This window comes from Galeopterus variegatus, unplaced genomic scaffold, assembly GCF_000696425.1.
Source record: "Galeopterus variegatus unplaced genomic scaffold, G_variegatus-3.0.2 Scaffold3315, whole genome shotgun sequence".
NCBI classification, from domain to species: domain Eukaryota; kingdom Metazoa; phylum Chordata; class Mammalia; order Dermoptera; family Cynocephalidae; genus Galeopterus; species Galeopterus variegatus.
This window is the reverse complement of record NW_007729426.1, coordinates 5,607-23,973: the sequence shown is the minus strand read 5'-3', so window position 1 is coordinate 23,973 and position 18,367 is coordinate 5,607. Positions and strand designations below refer to the sequence as shown.

Here is an 18,367-nt window from a genome sequence, read left to right as displayed (position 1 = left end):
AACATGCCCTCTCTCCCTGCCCGTCTTCTGTCTTTTTAAGTCAAATAGGAGGTGAGTTATTCTCCTACTCTCTACTTTGTCCAAAAATAATATACGGATAGCTTGTCCTCTTTTTAAACCTTTTTCCCCTAATTTCCTGCCCATCATCATCCATACTCCGGGTGTTGGTTATAAGCCACATGAGCACTGAGAGTCCTCATTTACTAAATGTTTCTTGTGTTACTCATCAGGAACCTCAATCATTCACTGCTAATGTCTCATTCATTCAGCTGTTAAACAAATACTGAGCATCTACTACATGCCAGATGTTCTTTACTCCTAATTTATTTTTGCCTTACTGTATATTAGTGAAGTCTAAGAGTTTATCTGAGCATGATTCTACCTTCCTGTCCATATTCACTGTAAAGGCTTCTTTAAGCCTTCAAATTTTTTCTTCATCCTTTCAGAAGTTAGAACACTCCTGGTCAAGAACTCATCACTCTGGTCTCCTATTTACTTTTCTGGTTATCTCTCTCAGATCCAATTAATGGTGACTCTCCTGTTCTGAACTCCTTCCATTTACTTTAGTCTTTAAGCACCCAAAGACGGCTTCATTGTCTGTTCCAATCATGTCACATATCCCTACATGAGTTAATGGGAGTGGGGATAGTGGTCACCTATCTAATAAACTACAGCAGACTTGACATCACACCTTTCCACAGACATGTTGAATCACTAAAATATTATTGAATAAGAGAATTCAATAATTTTAGAAGAATGTCAACATAATCCTATCACCTTATAAATTTACACACCTCTTTAAAAGAATTAAAGGGTTATTCTGAATGTGGACTGTGCTTTCAAGAGATTTACAGCTTGCTGGGTGAGAGACTGAGTGAGCATCTGCATTTCTTTATGAGAAATCAGGCACAGCCTCATCCCCCTGTGGCTTCTGTTAAGCAAGCGGACCCTTGTAGGAAGGGCTCTCATGCTGATCTCTCTTTCTCCCTCCTCTTATTTAACTATGAGATAGGACAGGAAAAATTGCTTGTACTTCCATGTTCTAGCTCCACTTTTGTTTTAACATAAACGATGATAGAAACTATGAATTCAGCCCTCATAGCTGAATATACAGAGAATGAAAAAGGCTAAAGGGGCCTCACTGAGCACAGCCTGTCAAGAACTGATTGTAACAGTGCAAAGTCTGGACATGGTTTCCCAATGGGAAGTTTCTATGGGCTAAATGTGTCCCACAAAAGTTCATGTATTGGAAACTTGACCCCCATTGAACAGTGTTGAGGGTGGGAAATCCAATTATAGTATTTAAAAGGTCTTCAAGAGGTGATTAGATTGTGAGGACTGTGCCATAGTGAATGAACTGATCCATCCATGGAGTAATAGGCGTGGTTCTGATTCATAAAGAGAGCAAGTAAGAAGGTGAGCTCTCTTGCTCAGCCCATTCCCACCATGTCACCGTGAATTGCTGTAGAGAGTCACCCTACAAGGAAGAAGGCCTCACCACATGTGTTCCCGGGACTTTGGACTTCCTGACAAATAATAAATTTCATTTCTTTATAAATTTCCCAGGTTCAGATATTCTAAGCAACAGAAGTGGACTAATACAGAAGGACACCTCCAGGATTTCCAAGAAGACTCCCAATTCCAAGCCTCATCACCAAGCCGGTGGGATTATATCCTTAGTACTGTTAATCATCAGCACTGTGGCCATTATTTTGTTGTTATCCATGATGTTTATTTTTATTTTTATATCTAATTATAGGTATTCAATCCCAGCAGGCAACTGTTCGTGTAAGAAGCAGATAACAGAGTAGACTTCTCCAAATTAAAAATCTATGCAAATAAGGTAACCCCTCTACTACCTATGGCATTCTTTCTTGTGGTGACCAGCTCTGTACACCTGTAAGGGTGGGCCGGCCCGGTGGTGCACTGGATAGTGCACTGCTTGGGAGTGCGGCGGCGCTCCCACCCGAGGGTTCGGATCCCACATACAGACTGGTTCCCGCTCACTGGCTGAGCGAGGTGCGGGTGCGACACCAAGGGTTGCGATCCCGTTGCCGGTCCCGGTCCGGTACGGGCGTGACACTGAGGGTTGCAATCCGTTGCCGGACACGAAAAAAGACAAAAAAAAAAAAAGGTTTATGGGGAAGGGGGCAGAATGCACACATAAATATGAAACATTAGAAACTTACATGATGCTACAACACTACCCAAGATTTCACCATTCAATATAAATCTAGGAGTGGGGGGAAGAAGATATAACAACTACAATCCTTTGAAGTTGTTACAACAAGCAAACAGAAAGGACATCGTTGGGTGGGAGAGGGGAGAGGGAGGAGGGAGGGAGGTTTCGGTGATGGGCCATAATAATCAATCACATTGTATATCGACAAAATAAAAATTCAAAAAAATAAAATAAAATAAAATAAATCTAGAGTCTTCTATGGCTACAAGCAACTGCCATTTTTTAAAGTGGTATAAAAATATTACAGTATAAAAACTTGTAAATTTTCTATCATTTGTGTTAATCTTCTAGAAATATTATTAATTTAAGTTGTTAGTACTAATAAATATGTTTCAATGAAGATCTAAGTGTACAGAGTTCTTCTCTGAGAATTCTCTTCTCAGAGAAGAACTTCTCTGAGAAGTTCTTCTCTGTATTCAATTAAAAATTTGGGATTTTTGAGAGGTGTTGTTTTTGTTTTCTACTTGCATTCTCCTTAGCTTAGTTATATGATGTAACAATGCTAATCTATAATCACATCTGGGAAAGCATATATATAATACACATGTGAGTTAACATGACTAGTAAAATTCTAATCTGGCATTTGACCAAAGTGTTATAAGGGACTGGGTTTATGCTCACACCTTGTGATATAATTTAAAAGAGAGAGAGAGTGTGTGTGTGTGTGTGTGTGCGCTTAGAATCTCCAGAGTGATAAGAGTATCTTTTTTTTTTTTTTCCTTTTTGTCTTTTTTCGTGTCCGGCAACAGATCGCAACCCTCAGTGTCACGCCCGTACCGGACCGGGACCGGCAACGGGATCGCAACCCTCGGTGCCGCGCCCGCACCTCACTCAGCCAGTGAGCGGGAACCGGTCTGTATGTGGGATCCGAACCCTCGGCAGGAGCGCCGCCACACTCCCGAGCGGCGCACTGTAGCAGTGCGCCACCGGGCCGGACCAAGAGTATCTTTTTATGCTAATGAGATGACTGGTGTCTGGGGGACTGTGATAGCGTCAAGTGAGGGCCAGAAAGACCAAAGTCATGATTAGAGGGTTGGAACTTTCAGCCCCATTGCCAACCTCCTGGGGACAGGGGCTGGAGATTGAGTTAATCACCAGTGGCCAAAGATTTATTCAACCATGCCTATGTAATGAAACCTTGATAAAAAACCCTGAATAACAAGGTTCGGAAAGTTTCAGGGTTGATGATGCATCAAGGTGGTGGGATGGTGGTGCGCCCAGAGAGAGTGAAAGCTCTGTGCCACTTCCCCCATACCTTGCTCTATGCATCTTTTCTATTTAGCTCTTCCTGAATTGTATCCTTTATAATACACCAAAAAAATATAAGAGTACTCCTGAGATCTGTGAGCCATTCTAGCAAATTATCAAATGTGAAAGGGGTTTGTGGGAAACCCCAAGTTTATAGCCAAATTAGACAGGTGTGAGTACCCTGGGCACTCAATCATTGTGACTGGTGTCTGAAGTGAGATCAGTTTTGTGGGACTGAATCCTTAAACCTGAGGAATCTGACACTAACTCCAGGTAGTTAGTATCAGAATTGAATTAAGTTGTAGGACACTTAGTTGGTGTTTGAAGAGTTGGAGAATTGGTTGTTGGGATGAGGGGAAAAAAATACATTTAGTGTCAGAAGTGTGAGTAAAAATAGTTCAAACATCTGAAACAATTAAAAGAAACAAATAAAATGTATACACAATTCTCAACAATTCGCAAGACGCTGGACATTAGGCAACAAAGGACAGTGATCTCTAAGGATGACAAACAAAAGGTGACTGCCCCAGCTTACAGATGAGAGTTTTCTGGCTACAGTGTAGGGAAGGGGACACTAGGCAGAGGCTGGTGGTTTCCCTGAGTTGAGAAGAAAGGGAGATTTGAGTCTGGAAGGCTAAGGTGGGTCGAAATCTCAGAGCAGGGCACTGAACAGATGAGAGTTGCAAAGAGAGAGAACTGTGGAAAACTGCAGAGGGTTCCCCTAGAGAATTTGGCTAAATACTGACCATCACATGTGACCAGAGGCAAAGGAAAGAACCACCTGAAAGTATTACTGGGAATAAATCCCCAGAGCTTGCACATAGCTAGGCATAGTGCCCTTCTCATCAGCTAGAGTGGAAAACCTCATAATGCACAGGGCATTGGATAAAGAACTCAGAAGCTGCGCTTAGAGGGAAATTTATGGCTCTAAACACCTTTATAGGAAAAAGAGAAAAAGAGAAAAGGTCATATTAATGACCTCAATTTTCTTAATAAATGAGAAAAAGTAAAACCCAAGTAAGCAGAAGAAAGGAAATAATAAAAATCAGAGCAAAAATAAATAAAATTAAAAACAGGTAAAAATCGGGCCGGCCCGGTGGCGCACTGCTACAGTGCGCCGCTTGAGAGCGCGGCAGCGCTCCCGCCGAGGGTTCGGATCCCACATACAGACAGGTTCCTGCTCACTGGCTGAGCGAGGTGCGGGCGTGACGCCGAGGGTTGCGATCCCGTTGCCGGTCCCGGTCCGGTACGGGCGCGACACTGAGGGTTGCGATCCGTTGCCAGACACGGGGAAAAAAAAAAAAAAAAACAGGTAAAAATCACTGAAACCAAAAGATGGTTATTTGATAAGATCAATAAAACTGATAAACCACTAACCAAATTGATCAGAAAAAAAAAAGACACAAATTATGAATATCAGGTAATACCAACATCACTACAGATTCCACAGATATTAAAAAGGATAATAACAGAATATTAACAACTTCATGCCAATAAATTTTGGTTGTTATTATGACAACAACTTGGATAAAATAAACAAATTTCTTGAAAAGTACAAGCTACCAAAGCTCACTCAAGAAGCAGCAGATGCAGTGTATGGGATCTATCTGTACTTTCTGCTCAATTTCTCTGTAAACCTAAAACTGCTATTAAAAATAAAGTCTATTAGTTAAAAAAAATAAAAAATAAATTTAAAAAAAGCAGATAACCTGAAGAGCACTATATCTACTACAGAAGTTGAATTTGTAGTTAAAGGCTTCCATTAAAAAAAACTTCAGGGGGCCGGCCCGGTGGCTCACTGGATAGTGCGCCGCTTGGGAAGCACGGCGGTGCTCCCGTCCGAGGGTTCGGATCCCACATACAGACCGGCTCCCGCTCACTGGCTGAGCGAGGCGCGGGAGCAACGCCGAGGCTTGCGATCCCGTTGCCGGTCCCCGGTCCGGTGCGGGGGCAACACTGAGGGTTGCGATCCGTTGCCGGACACGGAAAAAGACAAAAAAAGACAAAAAAAAAAAAAACTTCAGGCCCACTTAGGAATTCTACCAAACATGTAAGGAAGACATCATCATAATTCTAAACAAACACTTCCAGAAAATTGAAGAGGAGGAACTATATCACAATTCATTCTCTAAGCATTACTCTAATACCAAATCCAAAAAAAAAGACATTAAAAGAATAGAAAACTCCAGACGAATTTCCCTCATGAACACAGACCTAAAAATTCCTAACAAATGTTAGCAAATTGAATCCAAAAATACATAAAAAGGATATATATCATGACCAAGTTAGTTTTATCCCATGAATGCAAAGTTGGCTTACCATTCAAAAATCAATATAATTAACTATACTGAAAGATTTTGTTTTCAATTGTACAATCATCTCAACAGATGGAGAAAAAGCATTTGGCAAATTCTAACACCCATTTCTGATAGAATATTTTTTGCAAACTAGTAAGAGAACTTCATCAACCTGTTAAAAATAATCAATGAAAAACCTACTGCCAACATCACATTTAATAATAAAAGAATAAATGTTTTCTCCCTAAGATCAGAAAGAAGGTAAAAACGTCTACTCTCACAACATTTTTCAATATTATACCAGAGGAACTACCAAGTGCAGTGAGGCAAGAAAAATAAATAAAAGGCATCCAGATTAGAAAGGAAGAAGTGAAACTGTCTCTATTCACAAACAACATGATCATTTATACAGAAAATCCAAATCTACAGGAAAGTTACTATTGAGCTTAATGAGTTTAGCAAAGTTATAAAATACAAGATCAATACAAAAAAATCAATTATATTTCTATATTTAGCAAAAACAATTGCAATTGAAATTTTTAAAAATATCATTTACGACAGCATAAAAATACAAAACAGGAATCAGTCTGACAAAAGATGTGAAAGCCCTGTTGCTCTGAAAACACAAAACACAGATGAGAGAAATTAAAGGCGACTTAAGTGGAGAGATACACTTTGTTCATGGGTTGCCAAACTCACTTTGTTCTCCTCAAATTGATCTATAGCTTCACCACAATCCCAATCAAAATTCAAGCAGGCTTTTTGTAGAAACTCACAAGCTGCTTCTATAATTTGTATGCTAATGCAAAGGACCTAGACTGCCAAAAACAACTTTGAAAAAGAACAAAGTCTGAAGGCTAATAGTAGCTGACTTCAAGACTATTGTGAAGCAACAGCAATTAAAACAGGGTGGTACTGGTGTAAAGACAGACAAACAGATCAATAGAACAGAAAAAAGAATGTCCAGAAATAGACCACACATATACGGACAACTGCTATTTTACAAAGGGCAAAGGCAATTCACTGGAAAAATAATAAAGTTTTCAACAAATGGTGCTTGCACAATAGAATATTCATATTCAAAAAGAGCGAGCTTCAAGCCATACTTCACACCATATATAAGAATCATTAACTCAAAATGAATTATAGACCTAAATATAAAACCCAGAACTCTAAAGCTTCTAAGGAAAACATGGGAGAAAAATCTTTGTGACCTTGGGTTAGGCAAATATTTCTTAGATATGACATCATAGTTCATACAAGAACAAATGGTTAAATTGGCCTTCGTTAAAATTTAAAACTAGTGCTCTTCAAAAGACCTGGTTAAAAGAATGAAAAGACAAGCAACAGACTAGAAAAACACATTTGCAAAGCATATATCTGGTAAAGAATCTATATTTAGAATACATAAAGAACTCTCAAAATTCAATAATAAGAAAACAATCAACTTGATTTTTAAAAATGGGCAAAAGATTTCAATTGACACTTCACCAAAGACATATAGATGGCAATATAGCACATGAAAAGATGCTCACCATCATCAACCAGTAGGGAAATGCATACTGAAACCACAATGAGCTACCATTACACACCTATTAGAATAGCTAAAATTAAAAAGAATGTCAAAACCAAGTGTTGATGAAGATGAGGAGAAAACAGAACTTTCAAAAACTGCTGGTGGGAATATAAAATGATACAACCACTTTGGGAAAGTTCGGCAGTTTCTTAAAGAGTTCAACATATACCTATCATATAATTCATCTATTTATTACACTCCCAGGTATTCACTCAAGAGAAAAGGAAGACTACGTCCACATAAAGCCTTGTACATGAATATTTATAGAAGCTTTATTTGTAATAGCCAAGAACTGGAAACAACCCAAATGTCCATCAACATATGAAAAGATATATCATGGTATATCCATACAATAGAATAAAAAGAAACAAACTATTGATATGTACAACAGCATATATGCATCTCAAAAGAATCTGCTAAGTGAAAGACGCCAGACAAAATAGTGTTTGTACTATATGATTCTACTTATATAACATCATAGAAAATTCAAACTAATATCTAGTGATAGAAAGCAGATTAGTAGTTGCATGAAGGGTTGGGAGGCAAGGATGGGCAGGAGGGAGAGATTACAAAGGGGCAGAAAGGACATGATTTTGACTGTGGTGATGGCACCAGCTTCATGTCAAAGCTCACTTTAAATAAGTGCAGTTTACTGCATGAAAATTATACCTCAAAATCTGTTCAATTTTCTTTTAAAAAAAATGTGATACTCTGAACCATATCTGAAAAGCACTAACTCTGAAATATGATACAACTTTTAAATTTCTGCGGAAGTACCAATAGGGGGCACAGCATGTTAATAAAAAAGCCCCAGAAAAACACTTGAGAATCTTAGCATGTGATCTCTTAGGAGTTTCAACTTATTTCATTTTGGACCAGATTCTTTTTTTTTTTTTTTAAATTGTAAACGGAGGGGCTGGCCCGGTGGCGCACTGCTACAGTGCGCCGCTTGGGAGCGCGGCGGCGCTCCCGCCGAGGGTTCGGATCCCACATACAGACCGGTTCCCACTCACTGGCTGAGCGAGGTGCGGGCACAACACCGAGGGTTGCGATCCCGTTGCCGGTCCTGGTCCGGTACGGGCGCGACACTGAGGGTTGCAATCCGTTGCCCGACACGAAAAAAGACAAAAAAAGGGAAAAAAAAAAATTGTAAAAGGAGTCTCATTTAACTTAAACTACACATAGCATCTCATAAAATCTAAAACCATATAAGAATTTAGAAAACTATTCATGCAAATGATAGAATAAAGTTAAAATTCAGTATCAGGATCCAAAGTTCCTGAGTTATTCCTAATAACCTATAAAAGGACCAAAAATTATAATCTTACACAAATTCTGAGAAAATTTTTGGCCATTTTCTTCTTGATTAAAAAATTCAAACCATGTAACAAAATAAATTTACAGATATATCCTATTTTCTTCAATCCTTATTTTCCCTCTAAATGCAATTACGATAATAGCCAATGGAACACTTTGTTTCCAAAACTGATAATCACTGTCATTTGATGACATTAAATAACATTAAATGCTAACTACTGGCATTTAGCAACTGTAACTACAGCTTCAAGTGCTATTTAATTTGTTATACCTTCGACTAGGAGTTAGCATCCTCTTAGCATTATCTCTATAGTTAGGAAGCCAACACAATCTAATGAAACATATTTCCCACTAAAATTGTGATTTATCCAATTATTTTCCATATTGTAATTTCTTGTCATTCCTAAGTCTATGGCATTTTGAACCTAAAATGTATTCCTTTTGCTACTTTACTCAAAATAAATCACTCTAATATTTAACTAATGCAAGGTGTATATGTATATAAAATCCATCATCTAAGGCATTCTTCTATGTGGTATGCTTCTGAGGATGAATTTTATACACACACATACACATTTGAGTTCAGGAAGTATATTACTACATTTTACAAGCAGTAAGTAAATTTCACAGATTTTATATCAACGTTAAATCTTAATAACCATGTCTAGATGAGAGCTTAGTCACTTTATACGATGTTTCTCTCAACATTAACTCTGGTTAAGGTCATTTTTCTATTTCTGATTTATCAGATGATGAGCTGCTGGTAACTACACACAAAAAATATTTTTAAGTGATCTCTAATAATTACAAATTAACCTCAAAGGACTGGAAGCAAAAAACTAAGAAATTGCCAATATCAGGTTCAGCTATTTGCAAAGATCTGTATTACACTTTTATACTCAATTATACTTTTTCCCATAAAGGTAGCTTCTTTGCTCATATCAAAACTAGCATACCCACCACCTGCAACCAGGCACACCACCAGCGCCTAGGAGCATGCCAAAAACATCACCTCCATGTGGGTGGCCCACCACAGCCACCACAGTAACCACGGCTGCCGCGAAAGTGGCTAGATGTCACAACCACCACGCAGATGGTCTGCCAGCCACTGGAGTGCATTGACACAAGGAGAGTCACCAGAGAGACCAAAGAAAAGAAGAGGATGTCTGTCACCACAAAGCCCATTCCAGAGTGACAGAAGAAGCATCTGTTCTATGACAATATTTGGGGACCTGAACACACCTTTCAGCATTGGACAGATCATCTAGGCAACAAATCAACATAGTAACCATTACTCTTTCAGAGGGAGAGAAGAAATCTTGGGTTATCAGTGGTGGGAGGGGGGAAGGAGAGCGGGATAGGGAGAGACTGGACAAGGGGCATAAAGAATAAGTACAATTTGTAACAGTATACATACTAGTAATATTGATTTCATCGACATGTCAACATTGAATCCCCAAAATATGTATAATCAATTATGATTCAATTAAAAAAAATTGAAAACAAAACAAAACCCTAGCAATGTTTTATGTATATAAAGCTCTTACCTGAACACTTATCCTCTAGATGGGTTGCTAAGTCTGACATCTTCACAAAGGAGGGTGCACTTTCTTGAAATTTTGTTTTAAATGTAATTGCTCTTATATCATCATCAAGTAGACACTCACAGGATGACCAAGGCGTTGTATGCAATTCTAGGTTTTCTAGTATGCAATTGCGCTGAACAAAAAGATATTTAAATTCCCAAATATAACCTTAAACAAAAACAAATTTAAAAAGTCACTAAAAAGGAAAAAGTCTAGGCTCAGCATCAGATGAAATAGGTCAGCCTGATTAAATCAGTTAAATACAACTTTTATCACTAAAAAATTTGGTTATAAAGAGAGAAAATATGAATGCTGCATTAAGGCATTAGGATAAGGATGCTAGACGTAATTTTATAAAATCTTTTCTAAAGATTTCTTGGTCTCCTAAACAGTCAGAATTTATCATAACCAACTGCTTTAGAGAATAGCAAATCTTCATTGAAACCTACAGGCAAATATTTTTTTAAAAAGGGGGGACACTGAAATGGACACAGGTCTACCATAACCAGTATTTCACTGATCTTTCAACCTCTTGGTTAATTTTTCCACCCTGTACTGGCCAGCTGCCAAAAAAAATTTTTTTTCCAGAGCAACATCAATAAAAAAGCATTCAGACACAGTAGCACCTATTTTTAATTCCCAGTAATAATTCTAATTCTTAAAACCACAGTTAGCAGAACTTCTTGCCAAATAATCATATTCTATATTAGTAAATTTAATTTTAAAACTATAATCAAACAAAAGGAAGCTTCTTAGCACTAATTTTTCTGATAGTAACAGCTGTCTTTTTAGTTTCCCACTTCAGGCCATAAATCTAATTCACTCCACCCACCTACCTCCTTAGTTTCTTTCATTAGACATTTTTTTTTCTTTTTTGATGAAGAATCATCAAACAAGTCAATAAATCTGTTCAGACAGAGCATCATTAGATAGAACTAAAGCATACATATTCCAAGTTTCTGCTTAAAACCAATCCTTTTTTAAAAGAGCTTTCTTATTACAAAATACATGCTTAGAAACTACAGACAAGTAAATAAATAATTAGCTGCTATAATCTCAACACCCTAAAATAAACAGTTAGCATTTTAATGGACAATCAGTTGTTTTGGATTTATCTGATTTTTAATTAATATGTCAAATATATTTCAACATTAAGTATTATTCTAGATTATTTTTAAATACTGCATAACATGCCATTGCAAAGATATACCCAAATCTTAAAAAATTATTACAGCAATCCTCTATTTTGGGGCATGTTGGTTGTTTTTTATTTTTCACTGTTATAAACAATACCATGATAAACACACTTTTAGCTACACCTTTATTCATAGCCATAATAAATTACTAGAGGTGTAATTATTGGGCCAAAGGTATCCCACATTCTTTCACATGCATTGTCAATTGTCCTTAAGAAAGGTTATTGGTCATTTTTATTTCTTCTTTGGGGACTCACTTGTCCATCTTCATTGCCCACTTATCTTTACAGGTATTTGTCTTTTGCTTGTTGTATTATTTTCTGACAGGACGCAATTTTTTTCTGGTTTGTTATGTGCCTCTTAATTCTGTAAAGGTGGTTTTTATGTATAGTAGTTTTTATTGCTGCGTTTTATTTAACCTACCAATGCCTATATTTTCTTCTATTACTCATTGTCTCATTTTTTTATATATTTGAACCTTCAATGCATCTGGAATTTATTTTGGCACAAACATGAGGTATAAATTTAATTCTATTTTTTCTCAAGTGTTAGCTAGATGTTCCAAACATTATTCTCTTTTTATCAAAAGGAAAAAGATTTAGTCTTACTTTTTAATTATAAAATAAAATATACACATTGTGAAATATTTAGACAGTAAAAGAAAAGAAAAATACAATAATTCATTGTATTTTTTCAAATAGCTAGAAGAGAGAATTTTGAATGTTACAGCACAAAGAAATGACAAGATTTGAGGTGATGGATATGCTAACTACACTGATTTGATCATTACACTTGTATGCATGCATCACAATATCATACTGTACCCCATAAATATGTACAATTTTTTCAGTTTTTAAAAATAAATTCAATTTAAGAAAGAAAAAGGGAGGTAATATACAAAATAAGATTGGCCATGCTTTCATAAGGTGGCTAATGGGTACTTAAGTTTATTGTACTTACTTTTCTCTCTACTGTTGGATATGTTTGAAAGCTTTTATAATAAAAGGTTTAAAAAATAAATGCAGATTCTCACAAACATAAAATTCAAACTAAACGTATCAAGAAAAACTAAAAACCTCTCATAATACTACCACACAGAGATAACCACTGCAATCATTCTGGCACATACATTTTCAGATTTTTAAATGTACATTCATACTTATAGACACACTTCTATTAAAATGGAACCCTACTATACATGAAGTTTTATAATATACTTTTTAAACTAAATAGTACATCACATACATCCTTCTAAGCTAACGAATATACATATTTTTGGTAGTAAATACCTTTATGTGTCCATGCAGACCACAAATGACTCCCTCAACTTCTCACCCACTGAAATAAGCTCAAGCCCTCATATTTGTATTCTGTGACTCTGTCTCCCTGGTCACAGCTGATTGAATCAGATTTTGTCTGGGCAATCAGATTCTTTTTGTCAGGAATTCGGAAAAATTCTGCAGCTAAAGAGTAACCATTTTCTGCTTTCCATATGGTGAAGAAGCAGAGAAGTCTACACCAAGAGCATAATACAGACACATGAGAAGCTGTCTGAGACTCTTGCAGCTCTTCAGTTCCTGGTTCTAAATACCCAAAGTCCATCAGCACTCTTTCCCTTAGGTATTATTAGATAACCTTATACGAGAGGTCTTCAAAAAGTTCATGGAAAGACTTGTATTATCTTTTAATTCCATTTTTCCATCAATCTTTTGAAGTTCCCTCATATACTTCAAATATATACCCTTAATTCTTTAAGCTAGCCAAAGTGCAATGCAAGATCTAACTATAAGCTCTAGATGCCAAAGTTTAAATATAATTTTTGAATAAATCCAATGGATTGCAAAACTTTCATGTGCATTATTTTTAACTTTGTAATTCTTTTTATCATTTGAAACAAGCAAAATTATTTCCTCCTCAAACCTGAGTCCCTTACTCCTTAAAGACAGTGGGAATTTTGAATGATTGCCTGATCTGTATTTTACTCTTCATTCCTTCCTTCATAAAGAAAATCTGATTGGGCAAACACAGTACTGTGTGACGGGATACAAAGGTGAAATAAACTAGACACAGTGCTTGTATTCACAAAACTTACAATCCAATGAGAAAATCAGTTAACTGATAAGCGAGCAAATGAGGTAGAGTGGAACACAAAAAATCTGACAGAGAGTGACTGTGTGTGTACATACATGTGAGGCCTCTCTGAGGGTATAAAATTGGAGCCTAGACTCGAAGGAGACAACCATGTGGGAAAGTTGGAGAAAAAGTGTTGCAGGCAGAGGCAAGAGATACATTCAAGATCCTGAAGCAGGAAGAAGGTTGGCATGTGCAAGTAACAGAAAGGAGCCGTGTGCTGGTTAGGTTAGCAAATCTGCAGGAGAGTGGTATGAGACCAACTGTGATATAATTCCTTATGTGAATCACAAATTAAGGGTGTTAATGGATTTCAAACCTCCATGCAGACATAACTATGACTTTGTGTAAAGTATAATCATAAATCTTGGGATCATTTGCATTATTCCACTTAATTAGTAATGTCATGAAAGTACATTATTATAATTTTTATAGTTTTGAAATACTGGATTTCTGTTAAATACTTTCAGAGGGATACTGCATTGGAATGACATTTAGTTCTGAATAGCTTATTTCATGCTTACCCAATTATTCCTTAGAAGTGTAATTAATGCCTCTAGTTCACCCTTATTAAGACCTAAACTGTGACCAATGCTTGCTACATATAAGGAATGCCAAATTCCTATCAGCAATGCATATTTCGAAAGAATGTGAATTGGGGATTTCTTATTATACTTCCCCAAAACATCAACTCTGTTATCTCCAGTATTCAGTAATGACTGCTTGATGATCATTCGATTATATCATCTAAATGTGAGTTTTTTATCCTTAGGAACAAGCAAAATGAGTGTCCACTATAGAGGTTAATACACAGATGGCCTCAAGAAATACTAACTGAATAAGAGAAAGCTTACATATTCCGGAACTAGAATCACTCACTTAAGTAGTCCTTCAAAATTGGTATGTTCCCTTAAAAACAATTACCTTGAGGTATTGCAGTGGACGTTAAAATTTAAAAACAAGGATTATAATGTATGCTGAATGAAGAAATGAACAAAGAGCAACTACATCTGAATTCCTGGATCCAAGAGTTTTCGATATTAACCTAAATACCATACAATTATCTGGAGAATGCTATAATTTCTCTTCTATTAACTAAACAACCATTAACTTTAAAAGAATATTCACATTAAGCACGGAGCAATCTGCTTTGCTACAGCTCCATTATACCTTTGACCTACATTTTGTTCAGCATGCACTAGACTCATGTTTCTGGCTAAGATATGATGGTCAATGATCATGGTTAGTCTATCATCAATACATGTTTGTTGGATTTCTCAACCAAACAAACTTCTGTCACTGTTTGATCCTAACATAAAAGTCAAAAGTCAGACTTATCTCAAATCCTAGTTATAGACTATTAATGATTAAGAGAGACAATGTGACAGATCCTACCTACAGATAACGATTTGGCAGGCAGAAGTTTGGGAAGAGACACTAACTCCTTTGAGTAAAAAATATTGGGTCATACACTTAACCTCTAAATTAATTTAGCAGGTTAAAATAACTCATAATCCACTAATTAAACTACCTCTGATTGCTACAACCAAAGGATTTCACAATAGCAAAAGGAATATATTATGCCATTTTGTTGAAACATCAATTCCATTTAACTCAATACACCATAAATTATTAATATATGTTTTAAAGAAATATGTAATCATGGGTCATATTTTAACCATGAACAATCTATGGATGGCTAACAGACCACACTTTTGAAACAACTGGAATAAAAACCTGGAACATAGTAATTTATTGAACGGTAATTGTGACTTGAAAGAGTTAATGTAACTCCCCTAATGTGTGCCTTATAACCAGAGAGTTTATTTATCAGAGTACTTTGGTTGAAAAAAAACTGTAGAAGCTTCTCCAGGATTAAATTTTTAAAAAACATTATTCAAAGGAGATAAGATCTTCACTAAAAAGGTAAAGTAAGGGCCGGCCTGGTGGCGCACTGCTACAGTGCGCCACTTGGGAGTGCGGCGGCGCTCCCGCCGAGGGTTCGGATCCCACATACAGACCGGTTCCCGCTCACTGGCTGAGCGGGGTGCGGGAGCAACACCAAGGGTTGCGATCCCGTTGCCAGTTCCGGTCCGGTACGGGCGCGACACTGAGGGTTGCGATCCGTTGCCAGACACGAAAAAAAAAAAAAAAGGTAAAGTAATATACCTGGGAATAAATTTAAGCCTTTATATTGCCACCGTTAATTACAGAGGACTTTTTAGATAATTGAATTGCTGTAAGAGGTATAAAATTATAACAGAAGAAATTTACAAAAGAATATTCAGTCATGACCACTACTATTTCAAATGTCTAATGTGAAGATTTTCTTCATCTTAGACTCATAGCATTAATCATTTACTGAAATATAAACAAGTTAAATGCTTTTTGGTGTATTTACCTTTTTTCTTTTGAAGTTGAGGGTACCAGGTTGCTCCAAGACCCCATAAAACAAGCACATAATGTTGACCTTGGGTCTGTTCCACTGTTAAAATAACTTTCCTTTGCTTCTGTCCTCTATAACTGTATAATGCCTCTGGAAAAGGAAAAGGATTCCTTAGTTGGCATTACTCTATCACACATGATACCACACTTCAGTATCTGATGGTAAATATATAGTGATAACTAAATGGTACACTAAGATAGTCTTGTATCTTAATTTTTTTCATAATCTAATATTAAGGAGGCACTCAAAATGTTTACCTGTCAGTACGGTGATATCAACAATTCTTAGTACCACATGGACTAATATGTCAGGCTGAAGCTGCTCCAACTCTACAAACTCTATGCTGTTCACTTTCTGAGGCTGCCTCTGAGGAAGCTCTCTGAGATAGGAATGTTTTGAAGACACATATGCCAATAAGTCTTGAAGTAAAACATCACTAACTATACTGGAATCTAAGGAAGAAAAAAAAACACAAAAAGGATGGCAACATTATATTTTTTTGACAACACACAATATTTTCTTAGAACTGTATTTTATGTTATAAAGTATGATTAGATATAAAACATGATTTCAACAAAACATGTAGCTCATTCTTGAATTAGTTTTGATGTAAAAATAAAGCTTGATATATTTAACCAGTGAAAATGAAATTATTTACCATCTCCAAATAATTTGCTCTGTTCCCTTACTTCTCTATTTTGTTAATAATATCATTTTCCTACCAATCAACCAAGCTCAAAATTTCCATTATTTTTGATGACTCTACCACCTGATAATATCCAATTGGTTCCCCAGTTCCTGGAGTCTGATTTGATACTGTCTTCCCCAAGTACCCCGACCGAGGCCATATTTCCTCAAGCCCTTTACACTTCACATCTAAATACTCTACGAGCCGCCTAACTATGTCTCTCTCTGAACATGTCTTACTCTTGCCCAGCCTAGGCCTCTGTCTTCACCCCTTTCATCCGCTGCAATGCTGCCATCCTCCCCTTTCCCCACCCAAAGACTACAGAATGACATCCACCACAGACCCACAGTGATCCCTCCTCCCCTAAACTCGGAGAGCTTTTAATTTCTAGCTCTCTTTTAGTGTTTGAGCACGTGCTACATTGTAATATTTGTCTTGACTATTAGACCAGCTATTTAATTCTTCAGTCATTATGTTGTTTAAACGGTTTTCTCTTTCCTGTCTCAAATTTTTCTCTCATTTTTTACTGAGAAAAGTGACAACTGATAATCATATTTCCCTAAGTCAAATAAATAACTTTACAATATACTTTGTTTAGCTACTATAAAAAATAAGGCTACATACGCCTAAAAATGAAGAATCTGAAGTAACTTCTAAATCTCACCTAATTTAGTTCAAGGTTTTTCACATTGTTCTACAAAAACCTGAAGCTCCCTATGGATTCCATGGGATATTCTCTATCCAGAATTAGGTCCTAAGATTTTTATGAAATTACTGAACTATTACATGAATCTAGATTGGCCTTAAAACTAGAGACATCTACATCTATATCTCCCAAATCTCTTGCAGAATATTTGCATACCATGTTATTTTCATTATTTCAAAATATTCCTTACCCTTCTATTGTATCAACATCTATAAAATATGGTGAATTTTACTTAAAAGCCACTTAGCTACCACTCACATAAATTTGCTTTCTGAGATGGCAACTTCAAATATTCATAATAAAAGATTAAATCTAATCTTTTTAAGGAATCCCCAAATTAAAAAGTTGACTGACGTCTCAGTTGTTTAGAGCACAGTCTTATAGCACCAAGGTTCCGATCCTCATAACCACCAGCTGCCAAAAAAAAAAGTTGACTGATGTCAACTGGCTAAAACCATACTGTTTTAATTACTATAGATTCATACTAAGTCCTGATATCTGATAGGGCAAATTATTCCTCTCTATTCTTCTTTTAAAACTGCCCTGGCTATTTACTCTTCCACATAACTGCCAGATAATCTTATCAAATCTCATGAAAATCATATTGGTATCTTGACTGGATATGCACTGAATTTATAGATCAACTTGGAGGAATTGAAATCTTCACAATGTTAAATCTTCCAATCAACAAACAAGATAATATGCTTATTTAGTTCTTCTTTAATTTCTCTTAATTTTTAAAATTTTTCCTTTTGGGGCCGGCCCGGTGGCGCACTGGATAGTGCGCCGCTTGGGAAGCGCAGCGGCGCTCCCGTCCGAGGGTTCGGATCCCACACACAGACTGGCTCCCGCTCACTGGCTGAGCGAGGCGCGGGAGCAACGCCAAGGCTTGCAATCCCGTTGCCGGTCCCCGGTCCGGTACGGGGGCAACACTG

The 18,367-nt window shown here is 36.7% G+C and overlaps 1 protein-coding gene across 1 annotated transcript in view; it reads right to left on the bottom strand.

The window, feature by feature from the left end:
• Nucleotides 1-16,490, bottom strand: part of LOC103600352 (protein FAM35A-like) — a gene marked incomplete at its 5' end in the record, with an annotated part of 30,947 nt that extends 14,457 nt beyond the window's left edge. The window contains 3 exons of the mRNA XM_008584618.1: nt 10,228-10,434; nt 15,994-16,128; nt 16,296-16,490. Of these exons, the coding sequence (XP_008582840.1) occupies nt 10,228-10,434; nt 15,994-16,128; nt 16,296-16,490 (537 nt within the window). The remainder of the gene's footprint in view (nt 1-10,227; nt 10,435-15,993; nt 16,129-16,295) is intronic.
• Nucleotides 16,491-18,367: the final 1,877 nt, after the last annotated feature.